The 22,778-nt window shown below is 44.0% G+C and overlaps 1 protein-coding gene across 1 annotated transcript in view; it reads right to left on the bottom strand.

Moving 5' to 3' along the window:
• Positions 1–22,778, bottom strand: part of LOC112240685 (plexin-A2-like) — a 437,296-nt gene that overhangs the window by 109,015 nt on the left and 305,503 nt on the right. The window contains exons 11-12 of the mRNA XM_042299563.1: positions 18,620–18,716; positions 17,752–17,951 (exon numbers count right to left, since the gene is read on the bottom strand). Of these exons, the coding sequence (XP_042155497.1) occupies positions 17,752–17,951; positions 18,620–18,716 (297 nt within the window). The remainder of the gene's footprint in view (positions 1–17,751; positions 17,952–18,619; positions 18,717–22,778) is intronic.

Here is a 22,778-nt window from a genome sequence, read left to right as displayed (position 1 = left end):
AATGATGAGAGGGAGTAATGTTCTTTAACAGGAATGACGAGAGGAGGGAGTAATGTTCTTTAACAGGAATGACGAGAGGGAGTAATGTTCTTTAACAGGAATGATGAGAGGGAGTAATGTTCTTTAACAGGAATGATGAGAGAGGGAGTAATGTTCTTTAACAGGAATGATGAGAGGGAGGGAGTAATGTTCTTTAACAGGAATGATGAGAGGGAGTAATGTTCTTTAACAGGAATGATGAGAGGGAGAGAGTAATGTTCTTTAACAGGAATGATGAGAGGGAGGGAGTAATGTTCTTTAACAGGAATGACGAGAGGGAGTAATGTTCTTTAACAGGAATGACGAGAGGGAGGGAGTAATGTTCTTTAACAGGAATGATGGGAGGGAGAGAGTAATGTTCTTTAACAGGAATGACGAGAGGGAGGGAGTAATGTTCTTTAACAGGAATGATGAGAGGGAGGGAGTAATGTTCTTTAACAGGAATGATGAGAGGGAGGGAGTAATGTTCTTTAACAGGAATGATGAGAGGGAGGGAGTAATGTTCTTTAACAGGAATGATGAGAGGGAGGAGTAATGTTCTTTAACAGGAATGATGAGAGGGAGGAGTAATGTTCTTTAACAGGAATGATGAGAGGGAGGGAGTAATGTTCTTTAACAGGAATGATGAGAAGGAGAGAGTAATGTTCTTTAACAGGAATGACGAGAGGGAGGGAGTAATGTTCTTTAACAGGAATGATGAGAGGGAGAGAGTAATGTTCTTTAACAGGAATGATGAGAGGGAGGGAGTAATGTTCTTTAACAGGAATGATGAGAGGGAGGGAGTAATGTTCTTTAACAGGAATGATGAGAGGGAGTAATGTTCTTTAACAGGAATGATGAGAGGGAGAGAGTAATGTTCTTTAACAGGAATGATGAGAGGGAGAGAGTAATGTTCTTTAACAGGAATGATGAGAGGGAGGGAGTAATGTTCTTTAACAGGAATGACGAGAGGGAGGGAGTAATGTTCTTTAACAGGAATGATGAGAGGGAGGGAGTAATGTTCTTTAACAGGAATGATGAGAGGGAGAGAGTAATGTTCTTTAACAGGAATGATGAGAGGGAGGGAGTAATGTTCTTTAACAGGAATGATGAGAGAGAGTAATGTTCTTTAACAGGAATGATGAGAGGGAGTAATGTTCTTTAACAGGAATGATGAGAGGGAGGGAGTAATGTTCTTTAACAGGAATGACGAGAGGGAGGGAGTAATGTTCTTTAACAGGAATGATGAGAGGGAGGGAGTAATGTTCTTTAACAGGAATGATGAGAGGGAGGGAGTAACGTTCTTTAACAGGAATGACGAGAGGGAGGGAGTAATGTTCTTTAACAGGAATGATGAGAAGGAGAGAGTAATGTTCTTTAACAGGAATGATAAGAGGGAGAGAGTAATGTTCTTTAACAGGAATGACGAGAGGGAGGGAGTAATGTTCTTTAACAGGAATGATGAGAGGGAGGGAGTAATGTTCTTTAACAGGAATGATGAGAGGGAGTAATGTTCTTTAACAGGAATGATGAGAGGGAGTAATGTTCTTTAACAGGAATGAGATGGAGGGAGTAATGTTCTTTAACAGGAATGAGGGAGTAATGTTCTTTAACAGGAATGATGAGGGAGTAATGTTCTTCAACAGGAATGATGAGAGAGAGTAATGTTCTTTAACAGGAATGATGAGAGGGAGTAATGTTCTTTAACAGGAATGATGAGAGAGAGTAATGTTCTTTAACAGGAATGATGAGAGGGGGAGTAATGTTCTTTAACAGGAATGATGAGAGGGAGGGAGTAATGTTCTTTAACAGGAATGATGAGAGGAGTAATGTTCTTTAACAGGAATGATGAGAAGGAGAGAGTAATGTTCTTTAACAGGAATGATAAGAGGGAGAGAGTAATGTTCTTTAACAGGAATGATGAGAGGGAGAGAGTAATGTTCTTTAACAGGAATGACGAGAGGGAGTAATGTTCTTTAACAGGAATGACGAGAGGGAGGGAGTAATGTTCTTTAACAGGAATGATGAGAGGGAGTAATGTTCTTTAACAGGAATGATGAGAGGGAGAGAGTAATGTTCTTTAACAGGAATGATGAGAGGGAGGGAGTAATGTTCTTTAACAGGAATGATGAGAGGGAGGGAGTAATGTTCTTTATCGGGAATGATGAGAGGGATGGAGTAATGTTCTTTAACAGGAATGATGAGAGGGAGGGAGTAATGTTCTTTAACAGGAATGATGAGAAGGAGAGAGTAATGTTCTTTAACAGGAATGATAAGAGGGAGAGAGTAATGTTCTTTAACAGGAATGATGAGAGGGAGAGAGTAATGTTCTTTAACAGGAATGACGAGAGGGAGGGAGTAATGTTCTTTAACAGGAATGATGAGAGGGAGGGAGTAATGTTCTTTAACAGGAATGATGAGAGGGAGTAATGTTCTTTAACAGGAATGATGAGAGGGAGTAATGTTCTTTAACAGGAATGATGAGAGGGAGGGAGTAATGTTCTTTAACAGGAATGATGAGAGGGAGGGAGTAATGTTCTTTAACAGGAATGATGAGAGGTAGGGAGTAATGTTCTTTAACAGGAATGATGAGAGGGAGGGAGTAATGTTCTTTAACAGGAATGATGAGAGGGAGGGAGTAATGTTCTTTAACAGGAATGATGAGAGGGAGGGAGTAATGTTCTTTTAACAGGAATGATGAGAGGGAGGGAGAAATGTTCTTTAACAGGAATGATGAGAGGGAGTAATGTTCTTCAACAGGAATGATGAGAGAGAGTAATGTTCTTTAACAGGAATGATGAGAGGGAGTAATGTTCTTTAACAGGAATGATGAGAGGGAGGAGTAATGTTCTTTAACAGGAATGATGAGAGGGAGTAATGTTCTTTAACAGGAATGACGAGAGGGAGGGAGTAATGTTCTTTAACAGGAATGATGAGAGGGAGAGAGTAATGTTCTTTAACAGGAATGATGAGAGGGAGGGAGTAATGTTCTTTAACAGGAATGATGAGAGGGAGGGAGTAATGTTCTTTAACAGGAATGATGAGAGGGAGGGAGTAATGTTCTTTAACAGGAATGATGAGAGGGAGGGAGTAATGTTCTTTAACAGGAATGATGAGAGGGAGGGAGTAATGTTCTTTAACAGGAATGATGAGAGGGAGGGAGTAATGTTCTTTAACAGGAATGATGAGAGGGAGGGAGTAATGTTCTTTAACAGGAATGATGAGAGGGAGGGAGAAATGTTCTTTAACAGGAATGATGAGAGGGAGGAGTAATGTTCTTTAACAGGAATGATGAGAGGGAGGAGTAATGTTCTTTAACAGGAATGATGAGAGGGAGGAGTAATGTTCTTTAACAGGAATGATGAGAGGGAGGGAGTAATGTTCTTTAACAGGAATGATGAGAGGGATGGAGTAATGTTCTTTAACAGGAATGATGAGAGGGAGGGAGTAATGTTCTTTAACAGGAATGATGAGAGGGAGGGAGTAATGTTCTTTAACAGGAATGATGAGAGGGAGGGAGTAATGTTCTTTAACAGGAATGATGAGAGGGAGGGAGTAATGTTCTTTAACAGGAATGACGAGAGGAAGTAATGTTCTTTAACAGGAATGATGAGAGGGAGGGAGTAATGTTCTTTAACAGGAATGATGAGAGGGAGTAATGTTCTTTAACAGGAATGATGAGAGGGAGTAATGTTCTTTAACAGGAATGATGAGAGGGAGGGAGTAATGTTCTTTAACAGGAATGATTAGAGGGATGGAGTAATGTTCTTTAACAGGAATGATGAGAGGGAGTAATGTTCTTCAACAGGAATGATGAGAGAGAGTAATGTTCTTTAACAGGAATGATGAGAGGGAGTAATGTTCTTTAACAGGAATGATGAGAGGAGTAATGTTCTTTAACAGGAATGATGAGAGGGAGTAATGTTCTTTAACAGGAATGATGAGAGGGAGAGAGTAATGTTCTTTAACAGGAATGACGAGAGGGAGGGAGTAATGTTCTTTAACAGGAATGATGAGAGGGAGAGAGTAATGTTCTTTAACAGGAATGATGAGAGGGAGAGAGTAATGTTCTTTAACAGGAATGACGAGAGGGAGTAATGTTCTTTAACAGGAATGACGAGAGGGAGGGAGTAATGTTCTTTAACAGGAATGATGAGAGGGAGAGAGTAATGTTCTTTAACAGGAATGATGAGAGGGAGAGAGTAATGTTCTTTAACAGGAATGATGAGAGGGAGAGAGTAATGTTCTTTAACAGGAATGATGAGAGGGAGTAATGTTCTTTAACAGGAATGATGAGAGAGAGTAATGTTCTTTAACAGGAATGATGAGAGGGAGAGAGTAATGTTCTTTAACAGGAATGATGAGAGGGAGGGAGTAATGTTCTTTAACAGGAATGACGAGAGGGAGTAATGTTCTTTAACAGGAATGACGAGAGGGAGGGAGTAATGTTCTTTAACAGGAATGATGAGAGGGAGAGAGTAATGTTCTTTAACAGGAATGACGAGAGGGAGGGAGTAATGTTCTTTAACAGGAATGATGAGAGGGAGGGAGTAATGTTCTTTAACAGGAATGATGAGAGGGAGGAGTAATGTTCTTTAACAGGAATGATGAGAGAGAGTAATGTTCTTTAACAGGAATGATGAGAGGGAGGGAGTAATGTTCTTTAACAGGAATGATGAGAGGGAGGGAGTAATGTTCTTTAACAGGAATGATGAGAGGGAGAGAGTAATGTTCTTTAACAGGAATGATGAGAGGGAGGGAGTAATGTTCTTTAACAGGAATGATGAGGGAGGGAGTAATGTTCTTTTAACAGGAATGATGAGAGGGAGGGAGTAATGTTCTTTAACAGGAATGATGAGAGGGAGTAATGTTCTTTAACAGGAATGATGAGAGGGAGGGAGTAATGTTCTTTAACAGGAATGATGAGAGGGAGGGAGTAATGTTCTTTAACAGGAATGATGAGAGGGAGGGAGTAATGTTCTTTAACAGGAATGATGAGAGGGAGGGAGTAATGTTCTTTAACAGGAATGATGAGAAGGAGAGAGTAATGTTCTTTAACAGGAATGATGAGAGGGAGGGAGTAATGTTCTTTAACAGGAATGATGAGAGGGAGGGAGTAATGTTCTTTAACAGGAATGATGAGAGGGAGGAGTAATGTTCTTTAACAGGAATGATGAGAGGGAGGGAGTAATGTTCTTTAACAGGAATGATGAGAGGGGAGGAGTAATGTTCTTTAACAGGAATGATGAGAGGGAGGGAGTAATGTTCTTTAACAGGAATGATGAGAGGGAGGGAGTAATGTTCTTTAACAGGAATGATGAGAGGGAGGAGTAATGTTCTTTAACAGGAATGATGAGAGGGAGGGAGTAATGTTCTTTAACAGGAATGATGAGAGGGAGGGAGTAATGTTCTTTAACAGGAATGATGAGAGGGAGGGAGTAATGTTCTTTAACAGGAATGATGAGAGGGAGGGAGTAATGTTCTTTAACAGGAATGACGAGAGAATGTTCTTTAACAGGAATGATGAGAGGGAGGGAGTAATGTTCTTTAACAGGAATGATGAGAGGGAGGGAGTAATGTTCTTTAACAGGAATGATGAGAGGATGGAGTAATGTTCTTTAACAGGAATGATGAGAGGGAGTAATGTTCTTTCAACAGGAATGATGAGGAGAGTAATGTTCTTTAACAGGAATGATGAGAGGGAGTAATGTTCTTTAACAGGAAATGAGAGAGAGTAATGTTCTTTAACAGGAATGATGAGAGGGAGTAATGTTCTTTAACAGGAATGATGAGAGGGAGGAGTAATGTTCTTTAACAGGAATGATGAGAGGGAGGGAGTAATGTTCTTTAACAGGAATGATGAGAGGGAGAGAGTAATGTTCTTTAACAGGAATGATAAGGAGTAATGTTCTTTAACAGGAATGATGAGAGGAGGGAGTAATGTTCTTTAACAGGAATGATGAGAGGGAGGAGTAATGTTCTTTAACAGGAATGATGAGAGGGGGAGTAATGTTCTTTAACAGGAATGATGAGAGGGAGGGAGTAATGTTCTTTAACAGGAATGATGAGAGGGAGGGAGTAATGTTCTTTAACAGGAATGATGAGAGGAGGAGTAATGTTCTTTAACAGGAATGATGAGAGGGAGGAGTAATGTTCTTTAACAGGAATGATGAGAGGGGAGAGTAATGTTCTTTAACAGGAAATGATGAGAGGGAGGGAGTAATGTTCTTTAACAGGAATGATGAGAGGGAGGGAGTAATGTTCTTTAACAGGAATGATGAGAGGGAGGGAGTAATGTTCTTTAACAGGAATGATGTTCTTTAACAGGAGGGAGGAGTAATGTTCTTTAACAGGAATGATGAGAGGGAGAGAGTAATGTTCTTTAACAGGAATGATGAGAGGGAGGGAGTAATGTTCTTTAACAGGAATGATGAGAGGGAGGGAGTAATGTTCTTTAACAGGAATGATGAGAGGGAGGGAGTAATGTTCTTTAACAGGAATGATGAGAGGGAGGGAGTAATGTTCTTTAACAGGAATGATGAGAGGGAGAGGAGTAATGTTCTTTAACAGGAATGATGAGAGGGAGGAGTAATGTTCTTTAACAGGAATGATGAGAGGGAGGGAGTAATGTTCTTTAACAGGAATGATGAGAGGGAGGAGTAATGTTCTTTAACAGGAATGATGAGAGGGAGGGAGTAATGTTCTTTAACAGGAATGATGAGAGGAGGAGTAATGTTCTTTAACAGGAATGATGAGAGGGAGGGAGTAATGTTCTTTAACAGGAATGATGAGAGGGAGGGAGTAATGTTCTTTAACAGGAATGATGAGAGGAGTAATGTTCTTTAACAGGAATGATGAGAGGGAGAGAGTAATGTTCTAACAGGAATGATGAGAGGGAGGAGTAATTAACAGGAATGATGAGAGGGAGGGAGTAATGTTCTTTAACAGGAATGATGAGAGGGAGGGAGTAATGTTCTTTAACAGGAATGATGAGAGGGAGGAGTAATGTTCTTTAACAGGAATGATGAGAGGGAGGGAGTAATGTTCTTTAACAGGAATGATGAGAGGGAGGAGTAATGTTCTTTAACAGGAATGATGAGAGGGAGGGAGTAATGTTCTTTAACAGGAATGATGAGAGGGAGGGAGTAATGTTCTTTAACAGGAATGATGAGAGGGAGGAGTAATGTTCTTTAACAGGAATGATGAGAGGGAGGGAGTAATGTTCTTTAACAGGAATGATGAGAGGGAGGGAGTAATGTTCTTTAACAGGAATGATGAGAGGGAGGAGTAATGTTCTTTAACAGGAATGATGAGAGGGAGGGAGTAATGTTCTTTAACAGGAATGATGAGAGGGAGAGAGTAATGTTCTTTAACAGGAATGATGAGAGGGAGGGAGTAATGTTCTTTAACAGGAATGATGAGAGGGAGGGAGTAATGTTCTTTAACAGGAATGATGAGAGAGAGTAATGTTCTTTAACAGGAATGATGAGAGGGAGGGAGTAATGTTCTTTAACAGGAATGATGAGAGGGAGGAGTAATGTTCTTTAACAGGAATGATGAGAGGGAGGAGTAATGTTCTTTAACAGGAATGATGAGAGGGAGGAGTAATGTTCTTTAACAGGAATGATGAGAGGGAGGAGTAATGTTCTTTAACAGGAATGATGAGAGGGGAGGGAGTAATGTTCTTTAACAGGAATGATGAGAGGGAGGGAGTAATGTTCTTTAACAGGAATGATGAGAGGGAGGGAGTAATGTTCTTTAACAGGAATGATGAGAGTTCTTTAACAGGAGGAGAGTAATGTTCTTTAACAGGAATGATGAGAGGGAGGGAGTAATGTTCTTTAACAGGAATGATGAGAGGGAGGGAGTAATGTTCTTTAACAGGAATGATGAGAGGGAGGAGTAATGTTCTTTAACAGGAATGATGAGAGAGGGAGTAATGTTCTTTAACAGGAATGATGAGAGGGAGGGAGTAATGTTCTTTAACAGGAATGATGAGAGGGAGGGAGTAATGTTCTTTAACAGGAATGATGAGAGGGAGGGAGTAATGTTCTTTAACAGGAATGATGAGAGGGAGGAGTAATGTTCTTTAACAGGAATGATGAGATGGGAGGGGAGTAATGTTCTTTAACAGGAATGATGAGAGGGAGGGAGTAATGTTCTTTAACAGGAATGATGAGAGGGATGGAGTAATGTTCTTTAACAGGAATGATGAGAGGGAGGGAGTAATGTTCTTTAACAGGAATGATGAGAGGGAGGGAGTAATGTTCTTTAACAGGAATGATGAGAGGGAGGGAGTAATGTTCTTTAACAGGAATGACAGGAATGAGGAATGAGGGAGGAGTAATGTTCTTTAACAGGAATGATGAGAGGGAGGGAGTAATGTTCTTTAACAGGAATGATGAGAGGAGTAATGTTCTTTAACAAGAATGATGAGAGGGAGGGAGTAATGTTCTTTAACAGGAAATGATGAGTAATGTTCTTTAACAGGAATGGAGGGAGTAATGTTCTTTAACAGGAATGATGAGAGGGAGGGAGTAATGTTCTTTAACAGGAATGATTAGAGGGATGGAGTAATGTTCTTTAACAGGAATGATGAGAGGGAGTAATGTTCTTCAACAGGAATGATGAGAGAGAGTAATGTTCTTTAACAGGAATGATGAGAGGGAGTAATGTTCTTTAACAGGAATGATGAGAGGGAGGGAGTAATGTTCTTTAACAGGAATGATGAGAGGGAGTAATGTTCTTTAACAGGAATGACGAGAGGGAGGGAGTAATGTTCTTTAACAGGAATGATGAGAGGGAGAGAGTAATGTTCTTTAACAGGAATGATGAGAGGGATGGAGTAATGTTCTTTAACAGGAATGATGAGAGGTAGGGAGAAATGTTCTTTAACAGGAATGACGAGAGGGAGGGAGTAATGTTCTTTAACAGGAATGACGAGAGGGAGGGAGTAATGTTCTTTAACAGGAATGATGAGAGGGAGGGAGTAATGTTCTTTAACAGGAATGACGAGAGGGAGGGAGTAATGTTCTTTAACAGGAATGATGAGAGGGAGGGAGTAATGTTCTTTAACAGGAATGATGAGAGGGAGGGAGTAATGTTCTTTAACAGGAATGATGAGAGGGAGGAGTAATGTTCTTTAACAGGAATGATGAGTAATGTTCTTTCAACAGGAATGATGAGAGGGAGTAATGTTCTTTAACAGGAATGATGAGAGGGAGGGAGTAATGTTCTTTAACAGGAATGATGAGAGGGAGGGAGTAATGTTCTTTAACAGGAATGAGGAATGATGAGAGGGAGGGAGTAATGTTCTTTAACAAGAATGATGAGAGGGAGGGAGTAATGTTCTTTAACAGGAATGATGAGAGGGAGGGAGTAATGTTCTTTAACAGGAATGATGAGAGGGATGGAGTAATGTTCTTTAACAGGAATGATGAGAGGGAGGGAGTAATGTTCTTTAACAGGAATGATGAGAGGGAGGGAGTAATGTTCTTTAACAGGAATGATGAGAGGGAGGGAGTAATGTTCTTTAACAGGAATGATGAGAGGGAGGGAGTAATGTTCTTTAACAGGAATGAGTAAGAGGAATGGAGAGGGAGTAATGTTCTTTAACAGGAATGATGAGAGGGAGGAATGATGAGAGGGGAGTAATGTTCTTTAACAGGAATGATGAGAGGGAGAGAGTAATGTTCTTTAACAGGAATGATGAGAGGGAGGGAGTAATGTTCTTTAACAGGAATGACGAGAGGGAGGGAGTAATGTTCTTTAACAGGAATGGGGAGGAGTAATGTTCTTTAACAGGAATGACGAGAGGGAGGAGTAATGTTCTTTAACAGGAATGATGAGAGGGAGAGAGTAATGTTCTTTAACAGGAAGGAATGACGAGAGGGAGGAGTAATGTTCTTTAACAGGAATGATGAGAGGAGGGAGTAATGTTCTTTAACAGGAATGATGAGAGGGAGGGAGTAATGTTCTTTAACAGGAATGATGAGAGGGAGGGAGTAATGTTCTTTAACAGGAATGATGAGAGGGAGGGAGTAATGTTCTTTAACAGGAATGATGAGAGGGAGGAGTAATGTTCTTTAACAGGAATGACGAGAGGGGAAGGAGTAATGTTCTTTAACAGGAATGACGAGAGGGAGGAGTAATGTTCTTTAACAGGAATGATGAGAGGGAGGGAGTAATGTTCTTTAACAGGAATGATGAGAGGGAGGGAGTAATGTTCTTTAACAGGAATGATGAGAGGAGTAATGGGAATAATGTTCTTTAACAGGAATGATGAGGAAATGTTCTTTAACAGGAATGATGAGAGGGAGAGGGTAATGTTCTTTAACAGGAATGATGAGAGGGAGGGAGTAATGTTCTTTAACAGGAATGACGAGAGGGAGGGAGTAATGTTCTTTAACAGGAATGATGAGAGGGAGGGAGTAATGTTCTTTATAGTTTCTCCTCTTGTTTCTCCACTGGGCAGCTAAGACTAAGGCTGTGTGAAAGGAGGGATTTCAAGTGTTAGTTCACGAAAGGCAAGTTCCTTCCCATGATGCCTTTCAAGACCTTTAATCCCCAGCTTCATGTGATGCTGTTCCCTCTGGTGTTAGAGAGGCTTATATCTGTTCAATATTAATGCATGTGCCGTGGTGGTGTGTAGGGGGGGGGGCGTTCAGGCAGGGCACCTAATAGAAATATATATTATTCAAAATGAGAGTCTTCTGGTAGACTAATAACCATGTATGTATACAAATCAGATCATGATTGGGACTTTGTTGCACACAATAAAAAAAAGACATACATTCAGCGCGCGAGGGAAAGAGAAATTCTCATTATTGGGAGAGGAAGGGGGTTGGGGGAAGAGAGAGAGAAGAAAGAGAACAAATGAATGCAGAGTAGAGGAGGGAAAAATAACATAAGTTCAACAAGTGCTGTTCCTTGCCTCTGGAGCTGTACTGTGTGTGTGTGTGTGTGTGTGTGTGTGTGTGTGTGTGTGTGTGTGTGTGTGTGTGTGTGTGTGTGTGTGTGTGTGTGTGTGTGTGTGTGTGTGTGTGTGTGTGTGTGTGTGTCCTACTCCAGTGAACAGTACAAATCAATGAGGTAGTGGGATTCCAGTGGCAGCTGTGTTGCATAACAGGGCTCACTCAGTCTGACACCTCACAGAGGCTCTGCACATCTTCTCTTCCTCTCCTCCTCTTTCCCCTACTCCTCTTCCTCTCTTCTCTCCTCCTCTTTCCCCTATTCCTCTTCCTCTCCTCCTCTTTCCCCTACTCCTCCATTCTCTCCTCCTCTTTCCCCTACTTCTCTTCCTCTCCTCCCTTTCTCTCCTCCTTTTTCCCCTACTTCTCTTCCTCTCCTCCCTTCTCTCCTCCTCTTTCCCCTACTCCTCCCTTCTCTCCTCCTCTTTCCTCTACTTCTCTTCCTCTCCTCCCTTCTCTCCTCCTCTTTCCCCTACTTCTCTTCCTCTCCTCCCTTCTCTCCTCCTCTTTCCCCTACTTCTCTTCCTCTCCTCCCTTCTCTCTCCTCTTTCCCCTACTCCTCTTCCTCTCCTCCCTTCTCTCCTCCTCTTTCCCCTACTTCTCTTCCTCTCCTCCCTTCTCTCCTCCTCTTTCCCCTACTCCTCTTCCTCTTCTCTCCTCCTCTTTCCCCTACTCCTCTTTCTCCCCTCCCTTCTCTCCTCCTCTTTCCCCTACTCCTCTTCCTCTCATCCTCTTTCCCCTATTCCTCTTCCTCTCCTCCCTTCTCTCCTCCTCTTTCCCCTACTTCTCTTCCTCCTCTTTCCCCTACTTCTCTTCCTCTCCTCCCTTCTCTCCTCCTCTTTCCCCTACTTCTCTTCCTCTCCTCCCTTCTCTCCTCCTCTTTCCCCTACTCCTCTTCCTCTCCTCCCTTCTCTCCTCCTCTTTCCCCTACTCCTCTTCCTCTCCTCCCTTCTCCCTTCTCTCCTCCTCTTTTCCCCTCTCCTCTTCCTCTCCTCCTCTTTCCCTTACTCCTCTTCCTCTCCTCCCTTCTCTCCTCCTTTTCCCCTACTCCTCCTCCTCTTCCTCTTCCTCTCCTCCTCTTTCCCCTACTCCTCTTCCTCCTACTCCTCTTCCTCTCCTCCCTTCTCTCCCCCTCTTTCCCCTACTCCTCTTCCTCTCCTCCCTTCTCTCCTCCTCTTTCCCCTACTCCTCTTCCTCTCCTCCCTTCTCTCCTCCTCTTTCTCTCCTCCTCTTTCCCCTACTCCTCTTCCTCTCCTCCTCTTTCCCTTACTCCTCTTCCTCTCCTCCCTTCTCTCCTCCTCTTTCCCCTACTCCTCCTCCTCTCTCCTCCTCTTCCTCTCCTCCTCTTTCCCCTACTCCTCTTCCTCTCCTCCCTTCTCCCTTCTCTCCTCCTCTTTCTCTCCTCCTCTTTCCCCTACTCCTCTTCCTCTCCTCCTCTTTCCCTTACTCCTCCATTCTCTCCTCCTCTTTCCCCTACTTCTCTTCCTCTCCTCCCTTTCTCTCCTCCTCTTTCCCCTACTTCTCTTCCTCTCCTCCCTTCTCTCCTCCTCTTTCCCCTACTTCTCTTCCTCTCCTCCCTTCTCTCCTCCTCTTTCCCCTACTCCTCTTCTCTCTCCTCCCTTCTCTCCTCCTCTTTCCCCTACTCCTCTTCCTCTCCTCCCTTTCCCCTCTCCTCCTCTTTCTCTCCTCCTCTTTCCCCTACTCCTCTTCCTCTCCTCCTCTTTCCCTTACTCCTCTTCCTCTCCTCCCTTCTCTCCTCCTCTTTCCCCTACTCCTCCTCCTCTCCTCCTCTTCCTCTCCTCTTTCCCCTACTCCTCTTCCTCTCCTCCCTTCTCCCTTCTCTCCCCCTCTTTCCCTTACTCCTCTTCCTCTCCTCCCTTCTCTCCTCCTCTTTCCCCTACTCCTCCTCCTCTCCTCCTCTTCCTCTCCTCCTCTTTCCCCTACTCCTCTTCCTCTCCTCCCTTCTCCCTTCTCTCCCCCTCTTTCTCTCCTCCTCTTTCCCCTACTCCTCTTCCTCTCCTCCCTTCTCTCCTCCTCTTTCCTTTACATCTCTTCCACCCACTGCACTCTGCCTCTCTCAAACTCTCAGTACTACTTTCCCTCCTCTTTCTCTCTCTCTTTCTGTTTAGCTGCAGTTTCACTCTTCTCATTTCACTTTCTCTCTTTCTCCCTCTGTCCCTCTCTTTCTCACTTCATTCATTCTCTCTCTATCTTGCTCTCTCTCTCTCTCTGTTTAGCTGCTTCTTCTCTGTTGTCATCTCTCTTCCTCAGCTGCTTTCTCTCTATCCTTCCAATCAGACTGAGGAATGGAGACGAGCTTTCAGCTATCCTAACATAACCTACTCACTACACTAATGAACACTGGGAGCTGAACTATGCTGAAATATGTCTCCATAGGGTTACTGCTTGTTAGAAGTCCACACACACACACACACACGCGCGCGCACACACGCTGTCTTGCACACACACACAATTCGCTGTCACAAATTGCCCAGAATGACAAGCTGAGAGAGTGTAATGGAGTACCACAAGAGCGTAACTTCATTTACTAGAATGATTCACAGACAGAGTGACACATGGACGGACACAGGAGACAAAGAGACAAGGAGACAGGGAGACAGAGAGACAGAGAGACAAGGAGACAGGGAGACAGAGAGACAGGAGACAGAGAGACAAGGAGACATAGAGATAGAGAGACAAGGAGACAGAGAGACAAGGAGACAGAGAGACAAGGAGACAGAGAGACAGAGAGACAAGGAGACAGAGAGACAAGGAGACAGGAGACATATAGACAAGGAGACAGGGAGACAGGAGACAGAGAGACAAGGAGACAGCAAGACAAGAAGGCAGGAGATAGAGAGACAAGGAGACTGGGAGACAGAGAGACAAGGAGACAGGGAGACAGGGAGACAGGGGAAGAAAAAGGATGAGAGACAGAGGAGAAAAGCAGTGGAGAGAGACAGACAAAGAAAGAGAGAGGGGAAAGAGAGAATGAGAGGGAGAACATGTAAGAGATTGAGGGAGAGAATGCGAGAGAGAAGGAGAAGCGGACAGAAAAAGAGATTGAAAGAAAAAAGAAAAGAAGAAGTCAGAACAAGAGAACTAGATCCTCATCACACCTAGTGATGGGGGGAGGGGATCCATGCTTGCATATCACAATATTCATTTGACAATATTATATTGATACTTTGGCTCCATGTATCAATTCATTAAAATAAAAGTGATTTTGTTCATGTAGGTAGCATTAGTCAACGCTAGTCAGCTCTACCTGCGCCAAAACTCAGGTCATTGTTATCTTATAGCTTGTTCTTCCTCTTCTTTTTAAAGCCAACATGTTTTCAGCACTTTTCTATCCATGACTGATTAAAACGTGTCTCTCTGCAGCAGACATAAAGTGAGCAATATGTTTGGAACATCTAATCACAATAAAATGGCAGTATTGAATCGCAATACATATCATATCGGCACAGAAGTATTGTGATAATATTGTATTGTGAGGCCCCTGGCAATTCCCAGCCTTACTCAGGCTCCCAAGTGCTGCAGGGATCTAAGACACTGCATTTCAGTGCAAGACTACAAGAGGTGTCACTACAGCCCCTGGTTCAATTCCAGGCTGTATCACTTCCGGGTGTGATTGGGAGCCCCATAGGGTGGCGTACAATTGGCTCAGCGTTGGCCGGGGAAGGCTGTCATTGTAAATAAGTTCTTAACTAACATGCCTAGTTAAATAAAGGTTTGCCTGATTATTCAGCGTACAGCATAACAAATCAATTAGGGAAGCCTTTCACTTTATACTGGCTGAGGTTAGTTCTGAATACACAGTGAGGGAGAGGATAGCCTAATGAATCAATGTGTAGGTAGGTGTTGGGGTCCCGCTGTTAAACACAGAGCACTGGTGCGTTACCAAACCTAATTAAATACAATGTCCGGGCAGCCCTCAGCCTCTGGGTCTGACTCTCCTGTGACACTGGGTCAACCATACCCACCACACGAGCCACACGGAAATGATGCCTCAGTACACAAAGGACTGCTACTAGGGGGAAACAAACAAACAGGCACTTCTTGATTATGGGAAACGTTCCCAGGGATGGGCATTGTTGTAAGGTTGGAGCCATGGCGACTGGGTGAGAGAGCCACCTCTTCTCTTACTCTAATGCACTTTACTGTCTGCACAGTCTGCCACTTCGATAGCCTTGCATCAATGAGACTACGTCTGTCTGGGGAACTCAAGTAGGGATAGTTGCTTTACTACTAGAGGCATGTCGCTATCATTTTTTGTTAAAACATTGTACTCTATTTCTGTCTAGGTGTGAACATTAAATTAAGCTTGGGGGCCTCCAGGTTGGAGCAGTGGTTAAGGGCGCTGTACTGCAGCGCCAGCTGTGCCACCAGAGACTCTGGGTTCGCGCCCAGGCTCTGTCGTAACCGGCCACGACCGGGAGGTCCGTGGGGCGACGCACACTTGGCCCAGCGTCGTCCGGGTTAGGGAGGGCTTGGCCGGTAGGGATGTCCTTGTCTCATCGCGCACCAGCGACTCCTGTGGCGGGCCGGGTGCAGTGCACGCCAATCAAGGTAGCCAGGTGCACTGTGTTTCCTCCGACACATTGGTGGGGCTGGCTTCCGGGTTGGATGCGCGCTGTGTTAAGAAGCAGTGTGGCTTGGTTGGGTTGTGTATCGGAGGTCACATGACTTTCAACCTTCGTCTCTCCCGAGCCTGTATGGGAGTTGTAGCGATGAGACAAGTAGCTACTAAAAACAATTGGATACCACGAAATTGGGGAGAAAAAAGGGTAAAATTCACAAAATAAATTAATAATAATAATTAAGCTTGGAATTCTGGTTAACACAAGCATACATACAACTTTATAAAGTGGCTCATGTGGCACAGACAGACAGGCCCACTACACAGAGAGACCCCTGGGTGTGTTTGTGTGTGTGTGTCAGGTCCCTCGCCCTTGCAGCACTGCTGAAGGTGAGCTGAGCTGTGGCCTCTCTCCAGGGACACACAAACTCCCTTTTTGCTCTTCAGTGAAAATAAACACCAGATGCTGTCTCCCTGCATATTGATTGTGTGTCATAGTGAGAGAAGAAGATGGGGGGCAGAGATGAGACAGAGAGAGAGAGAGAGAGAGAGAGAGAGAGAGGGATAGAGAGCAGAAGAGAGAACAAGGGAAAAATAGAGAGAGAGAGAGATAGAGCAGAAGAGAGGACAAGGGAAAAATAGAGAGAGAGAGAGAGAGAGAGATAGAGAGCAGAAGAGAGAACAAGGGAAAATAGAGAGAGAGCGAGAGAGAGATAGAGAGCAGAAGAGAGAACAAGGAAAAATAGAGAGAGAGAGAGAGATGGAGCAGAAGAGAGAACAAGGGGAAAATTGAGTGAGAGAGAGAGAGAGAGAGAGAGAGAGAGAGAGAGATCGAGAGCAGAAGAGAGAACAAGGGGAAAATAGAGAGAGAGAGAGAGAGAGAGAGAGCAGAAGAGAGAACAAGGGGAAAATAGAGAGAGAGAGAGAGAGAGAGAGGGATAGAGAGCAGAAGAGAGAACAAGGGAAAAATAGAGAGAGGAAAGATAGAGCAGAAGAGAGGACAAGGGAAAAATAGAGAGAGAGAGAGAGAGAGCAGAAGAGAGAACAAGGGAAAAATAGAGAGAGAGCGAGAGAGAGATAGAGAGCAGAAGAGAGAACAAGGAAAAATAGAGAGAGAGAGAGATAGAGCAGAAGAGAGAACAAGGGGAAAATTGAGTGAGAGAGAGAGAGAGAGAGAGAGAGATCGAGAGCAGAAGAGAGAACAAGGGGGAAAAATAGAGAGAGAGAGAGAGAGAGAGAGAGAGAGAGAAGAGAGAACAAGGGGAAAATAGAGAGAGAGAGAGAGAGAGAGAGAGAAAGAGAGCAGAAAAGAACAAGGGAAAAATAGAGAAAGAGAGAGAGAGAGAGAGAGAGAGAGAAAGAGAGAACAAGGGAAAAAAATATATATATATATATAGAGAGAGAGAGAGAGAGAGAGAGAGAAAGAGAGAACAAGGGAAAAATATAGAGAGAGAGATTGAGAGAGAGAGAGAAAGAGAGAGAGGGGGCAGAGATGTGACAGAGAGAGAAATAAAAGAGAGAAAAATAAAGTGTGAGAGAGAAATAGAGAGAGAGGAGAGAGAGACAGAGAAATATAAACAAAGCAGTGAGGAAGAGAGAGAAAGGAGAGAGAGACAGAGAAATATAAACAAAGCAGTGAGGAAGAGAGAGAAAGGAGAGAGAGACAGAGAAATATAAACAAAGCAGTGAGGAAGAGAAAACCTGTGGGCAGCTCCAGGAGTGATGTCAGATGGGCTCCTCTCCTACCAGCAGATCAATCTCATTCACACAGTTCAGTCCATTCTAGACCAATGCAAACATGCAACAGTAGCACCAATACCATGCAGGCCTCCCAATGCAAATACTGTAGGACCTGTCACTGTCAAGGACTAGACCTGTCTGATCCTGCAGTCTGTAGTTGTTGATCTCAGCTGAAGGAGAAGTGCGGACCTGATACATTGTAAATTGAACAGTAAACACATGGTCTGTGCTGTCAGACAGGCAGTACATAATATTTTAGCTTAAAGCTAAAAATGTGACACCAGACTGGATGAGGAGGAGACTGCATCTACAATGGACGACAGGCAGTTGTCCCACGGTTCATTCAGTCGACTACAGACGACCATATGATGAACGGCGATATATGCCTGTTACCCCTATGGTTATGGGGAACTGTTTGAGTGTGTATGAGGTATCACTGACCTCCGTGATGCGTGGGTTGGTACACTGGACTTTCTTGCTGGACAGGTCTAGCCAGCGGGTGGTATAGGGGTTGAGGGGTGGGCAGTGGTGGCGCAGGGTACAGCGGCCCTCTCCACTACACCAGCCACACTGGAACTTCCTCTGGGCCTTCAGACACATGCCACAGCTGTCCCTCTGGGCCACACACTTATACAGGTGCACTGTGGGATTCAGGAGGACTCAGGGTAAACACTACAGTGTTGGGAACAGTAAACAGCATTTGATTTGAACGTAACATTATACTGACAATTTAACACATTTGTCAACCTAACATTATCTGACAAACAAACTGCAGTGTAATGTAGTACTGGACTGTATTCCTGGGGGATTTAGTTGGTTAAACATTACATTCTTTAAGAATGATACAACTGTGTTCTTCATACCTGCTGTTTGGGTAAAAGCAGGTATTATGCTGTGTATCCAGCTGAGACAAGACGTTATTTGACAAGGAGCATCTGTTTTATGTGTTGGTGTCAACAAATGTGTGTGTATGTGTGTGTGTTTGGTTGGTTTTACTATCCTTGTGGGGACCAAAAGACCTCACAAGAATAGTAAAACAAGGAAAGTGAGGACATTTCACTGGTCCCCACCAGGAAAAAGGCTATTTTATGATTAGGGTTACAATCAGGGTTAAGGTTAGAATTAGGGTTAGGTTTAGGGGTTTAGGTTTAAGGTAAGGATTAAGGTTAGGTTTAGGGTTAGTAGTTAGGTTTAGGTTTGGGTTTAAGGTAAGGGTTAAGGTTAAGGTTAGGTTTAGGGATTAGGGAAAATAGGATTTTGAATGGGAATCCCCACAGGGATAGTAAAACAAGCAATGTGAATGTCTTACCTTGGATATTATCTGGGTTGTCTATAAGGAAGTTGCCGTTCCAGACCACTGAAAAATCCACTGGCAACTCACTGATCTTCATCCCTTCATAGAGATACTGAGAGAGAGAGAGAGAGAGAGAGAGAGAGAGAGAGAGAGAGAGAGAGAGAGAGAGAGAGAGAGAGAGAGAGAGAGAGAGAGAGAGAGAGACAGAGAGAGAGAGAGAGAGACAGAGAGAGAGAGAGAGAGAGAGGTGAGGTAGAGGGAAAGAGGAGGGGGAAAGAGGGAGGGGAGGGAGAGAGAGGGGAGAGAGAGAGAGAGAGAGAGAGAGAGAGGGAGAAAGAGAGAGAGAGGGGTGAGGTAGGGGGAAAGAGGAGGGAAAGAGGGAGGGGAGGGGAGAGAGAGGGGGAGAGAGAGAGAGAGAGGGAGAAAGAGAGAGAGAGGGGTGAGGTAGGGGGAAAGAGGAAGGGGAAAGAGGGAGGGAGGGAGAGAGAGGGGGAGAGAAGGAAAAAGTAGAGAGAGGGAGCAAAAGAGAGCAAGAGGGAGAAAAAAATGCAAAATAGAGAATTTCAGCATGAGAAACTTAAATACCCACCACAAATCCCTGACCCTGGTGCTGCATGTTGAATGTTCCCCTAACGTTGCTACAACCTTGCATCACCACCTCATTTTAAATAGGACAAGAGGGAGAGGAGAGTTAAAGAGATTCTCTGGTACTTTTCTATATGTTTTAGCCAGTAATTGTGATAGTAGCAGTCACAAGCCAAAAGTCGTCTCTGAAAATGGCGTACTACCTCACATATGTGCAGATATGTGTACTACGCTATTGCTCTCTCCTTCTCTGCTGTCCACTGAGCCGTTGGGCCGGCCCTGCAACCTCATTGGATAATGCTGGACAGGACTCTTGCTACCTGTTACTCAAAGGCGAGGGGCTAAATCTCAAAGTATAAAACTCAAATTGCTAGGGGCTGGCCCACATGTGGGGGAAAGTAGGGAAAATGGCAGGGCACAGCTTCAAGAAAACAGTTGCTTTCGAACTAGAGATTTCATGATTAATTGAGGTAAGAGAATAATTCTGCTCATAGATGATATATGTATGAAGTACACATTGACACATCCAGCCCAACGTGGGAGCCCAACGCGGGAGCCCAACGCGGGAGCCCAACGCGGGAGGTTTACAAAATACTTTCTTAGTCGCCAAAGCCCCAGAGCATGTCTTTAAGTCCTCCTAGATTCCCCCTTCCTTCTCTCTGTCCTCCTAGATTCTCCCTACCTTCTCTCTGTCCTCCTAGATTCCCCCTTCCTTCTCTCTGTCCTCCTAGATTCTCCCTTCCTTCTCTCTGTCCTCCTAGATTCTCCCTTCCTTCTCTCTGTCCTCCAAGATTCCCCCTTCCTTCTCTCTGTCAGCCTAGATCCCCCCTTCCTTCTCTCTGTCCTTCTAAATTCCCCCTTCCTTCTCTCTGTCCTCCTAGATTCCCCCTTCCTTCTCTCTGTCCTCCTAGATTCCCCCTTCCTTCTCTCTGTCCTCCTAGATTCCCCATTCCTTCTCTCTGTCCTCCTAGATGATGTCCTCAGCTGCTGTGTGTGTGTGTGTGTGTGTGTGTGTGTGTGTGTGTGTGTGTGTGTGTGTGTGTGTGTGTGTGTGTGTGTGTGTGTGTGTGTGTGTGTGTGTGTATGTGTGTGTGTATGTGTGTGTGTGTGTGTGTGTGTGTTTGTGTGTTTGTGTGTGTGTGTCTTCTGGGAATAGGACTGGAATCAGTGTGAGCCTGGCTGGAGGGCAGAGCAGAGCTTCACTGCATTAACTTTCCTATCCTGTGCTGACCTGTGTAACTACCCAGGCCAGGGCCCCTCTCTCACCCAGCCTATCCACTGACAGGCTACTGCTGCTGGGTACAGTTGACATGGGTAGAGGCCTCACACCACAGACACTGTTAACACTCTCACTAAGAGTCTGACAATCATTGACATTCATTGACATTGAGAGTGCAAAATGGGAATAGTTACTGTGTGGTAAATATAGTGGATGTGTGAGGGTTATTTAGGAGTTAACCAGGGTGTTGTGGTGATATAGTGGATGTGTGAGGGTTATTTAGGAGTTAACCAGGGTGTTGTGGTGATATAGTGGACATAATTTCACATGGATACATGTAGATATACATCTGGCTGTGGTGAATAAAGAGAGATGTTGTATACATTTTGTATGTAGGGTTAGTAATGTGCTGTAAGAGTGTATTCTGCAGTACCTGTGTGTAAATGTGAGCCTTTGCTAGCTAGTGTGTGTTACTCTGAGTGTCCATCATGTATATAGCATGTCTCCAGACCCTGTCGTGTGTTACTGTGTGTTACTAACCCAAACCCTGCACTGTGTTACTGTTTGTTACTAACCCTTAACCCTGCAGTGTGTTACTGTGTGTTACTAACCCTAACCCTGTAGTGTGTTACTGTGTGTTACTAACCCTAACCCTGCAGTGTGTTACTGTGTGTTACTAACCCAAACCCTGCACTGTGTTACTGTTTGTTACTAACCCTTAACCCTGCAGTGTGTTACTGTGTGTTACTAACCCTAACCCTGTAGTGTGTTACTGTGTGTTACTAACCCTAACCCTGCAGTGTGTTACTGTGTGTTACTAACCCTAACCCTGCAGTGTGTTACTGTGTGTTACAAACCCTAACCCTGCAGTGTGTTACTGTGTGTTACTAACCCTTAACCCTGCACTGTGTTACTGTGTGTTACTAACCCTTAAACCTGCAGTGTGTTACTGTGTGTTACAAACCCTTAACCCTGCAGTGTGTTACTGTGTGTTACTAACCCTAACCCTGTAGTGTGTTACTGTGTGTTACTAACCCTAACCCTGTAGTGTGTTACTGTGTGTTACTAACCCTAACCCTGCAGTGTGTTACTGTGTGTTGCTGTGTGTTACTAACCCTAACCCTGCAGTGTGTTACTGTGTGTTACTAATCCTAACCCTGCAGTGTGTTACTGTGTGTTACTAACCCTAACCCTGCAGTGTGTTACTAACCCTAACCCTGCAGTGTGTTACTGTGTGTTACTAACCCTTAAACCTGCAGTGTGTTACTGTGTGTTACAAACCCTTATCCCTGCAGTGTGTTACTGTGTGTTACTAACCCTAACCCTGCAGTGTGTTACTGTGTGTTACTAACCCAAACCCTGCACTGTGTTACTGTGTGTTACTGACCCTTATCCCTGCAGTGTGTTACTGTGTGTTACTAACCCTAACCCTGCAGTGTGTTACTGTGTGTTACTAACCCAAACCCTGCACTGTGTTACTGTGTGTTACTGACCCTTATCCCTGCAGTGTGTTACTGTGTGTTACTAACCCTAACCCTGCAGTGTGTTACTGTGTGTTACTAACCCTAACCCTGCAGTGTGTTACTGTGTGTTACTAACCCTTAAACCTGCAGTGTGTTACTGTGTGTTACTAACCCAAACCCTGCAGTGTGTTACTGTGTGTTACTAACCCTAACCCTGCAGTGTGTTACTGTGTGTTACTAACCCAAACCCTGCACTGTGTTACTGTGTGTTACTGACCCTTATCCCTGCAGTGTGTTACTGTGTGTTACTAACCCTAACCCTGCAGTGTGTTACTGTGTGTTACTAACCCAAACCCTGCACTGTGTTACTGTGTGTTACTGACCCTTATCCCTGCAGTGTGTTACTGTGTGTTACTAACCCTAACCCTGCAGTGTGTTACTGTGTGTTACTAACCCTAACCCTGCAATGTGTTACTGTGTGTTACTAACCCTTAAACCTGCAGTGTGTTACTGTGTGTTACTAACCCAAACCCTGCAGTGTGTTACTGTGTGTTACTAACCCTAACCCTGCAGTGTGTTACTGTGTGTTACTAACCCTAACCCTGCAGTGTGTTACTGTGTGTTACAAACCCTAACCCTGCAGTGTGTTACTGTGTGTTACTAACCCTTAACCCTGCACTGTGTTACTGTGTGTTACTAACCCTTAACCCTGCATTGTGTTACTGTGTGTTACTAACCCTAACCCTGCAGTGTGTTACTGTGTGTTACTAACCCTTAACCTTGCACTGTGTTACTGTGTGTTACTAACCCTTAACCCTGCATTGTGTTACTGTGTGTTACTAACCCTAACCCTGCAGTGTGTTACTGTGTGTTACTAACCCTAACCCTGCAGTGTGTTACTGTGTGT

Source organism: Oncorhynchus tshawytscha, linkage group LG16, assembly GCF_018296145.1.
Source record: "Oncorhynchus tshawytscha isolate Ot180627B linkage group LG16, Otsh_v2.0, whole genome shotgun sequence".
Lineage (NCBI taxonomy): Eukaryota > Metazoa > Chordata > Actinopteri > Salmoniformes > Salmonidae > Oncorhynchus > Oncorhynchus tshawytscha.
Note: the sequence above shows the minus strand (reverse complement) of the source record. Positions and strands in the feature narration are given on the sequence as shown.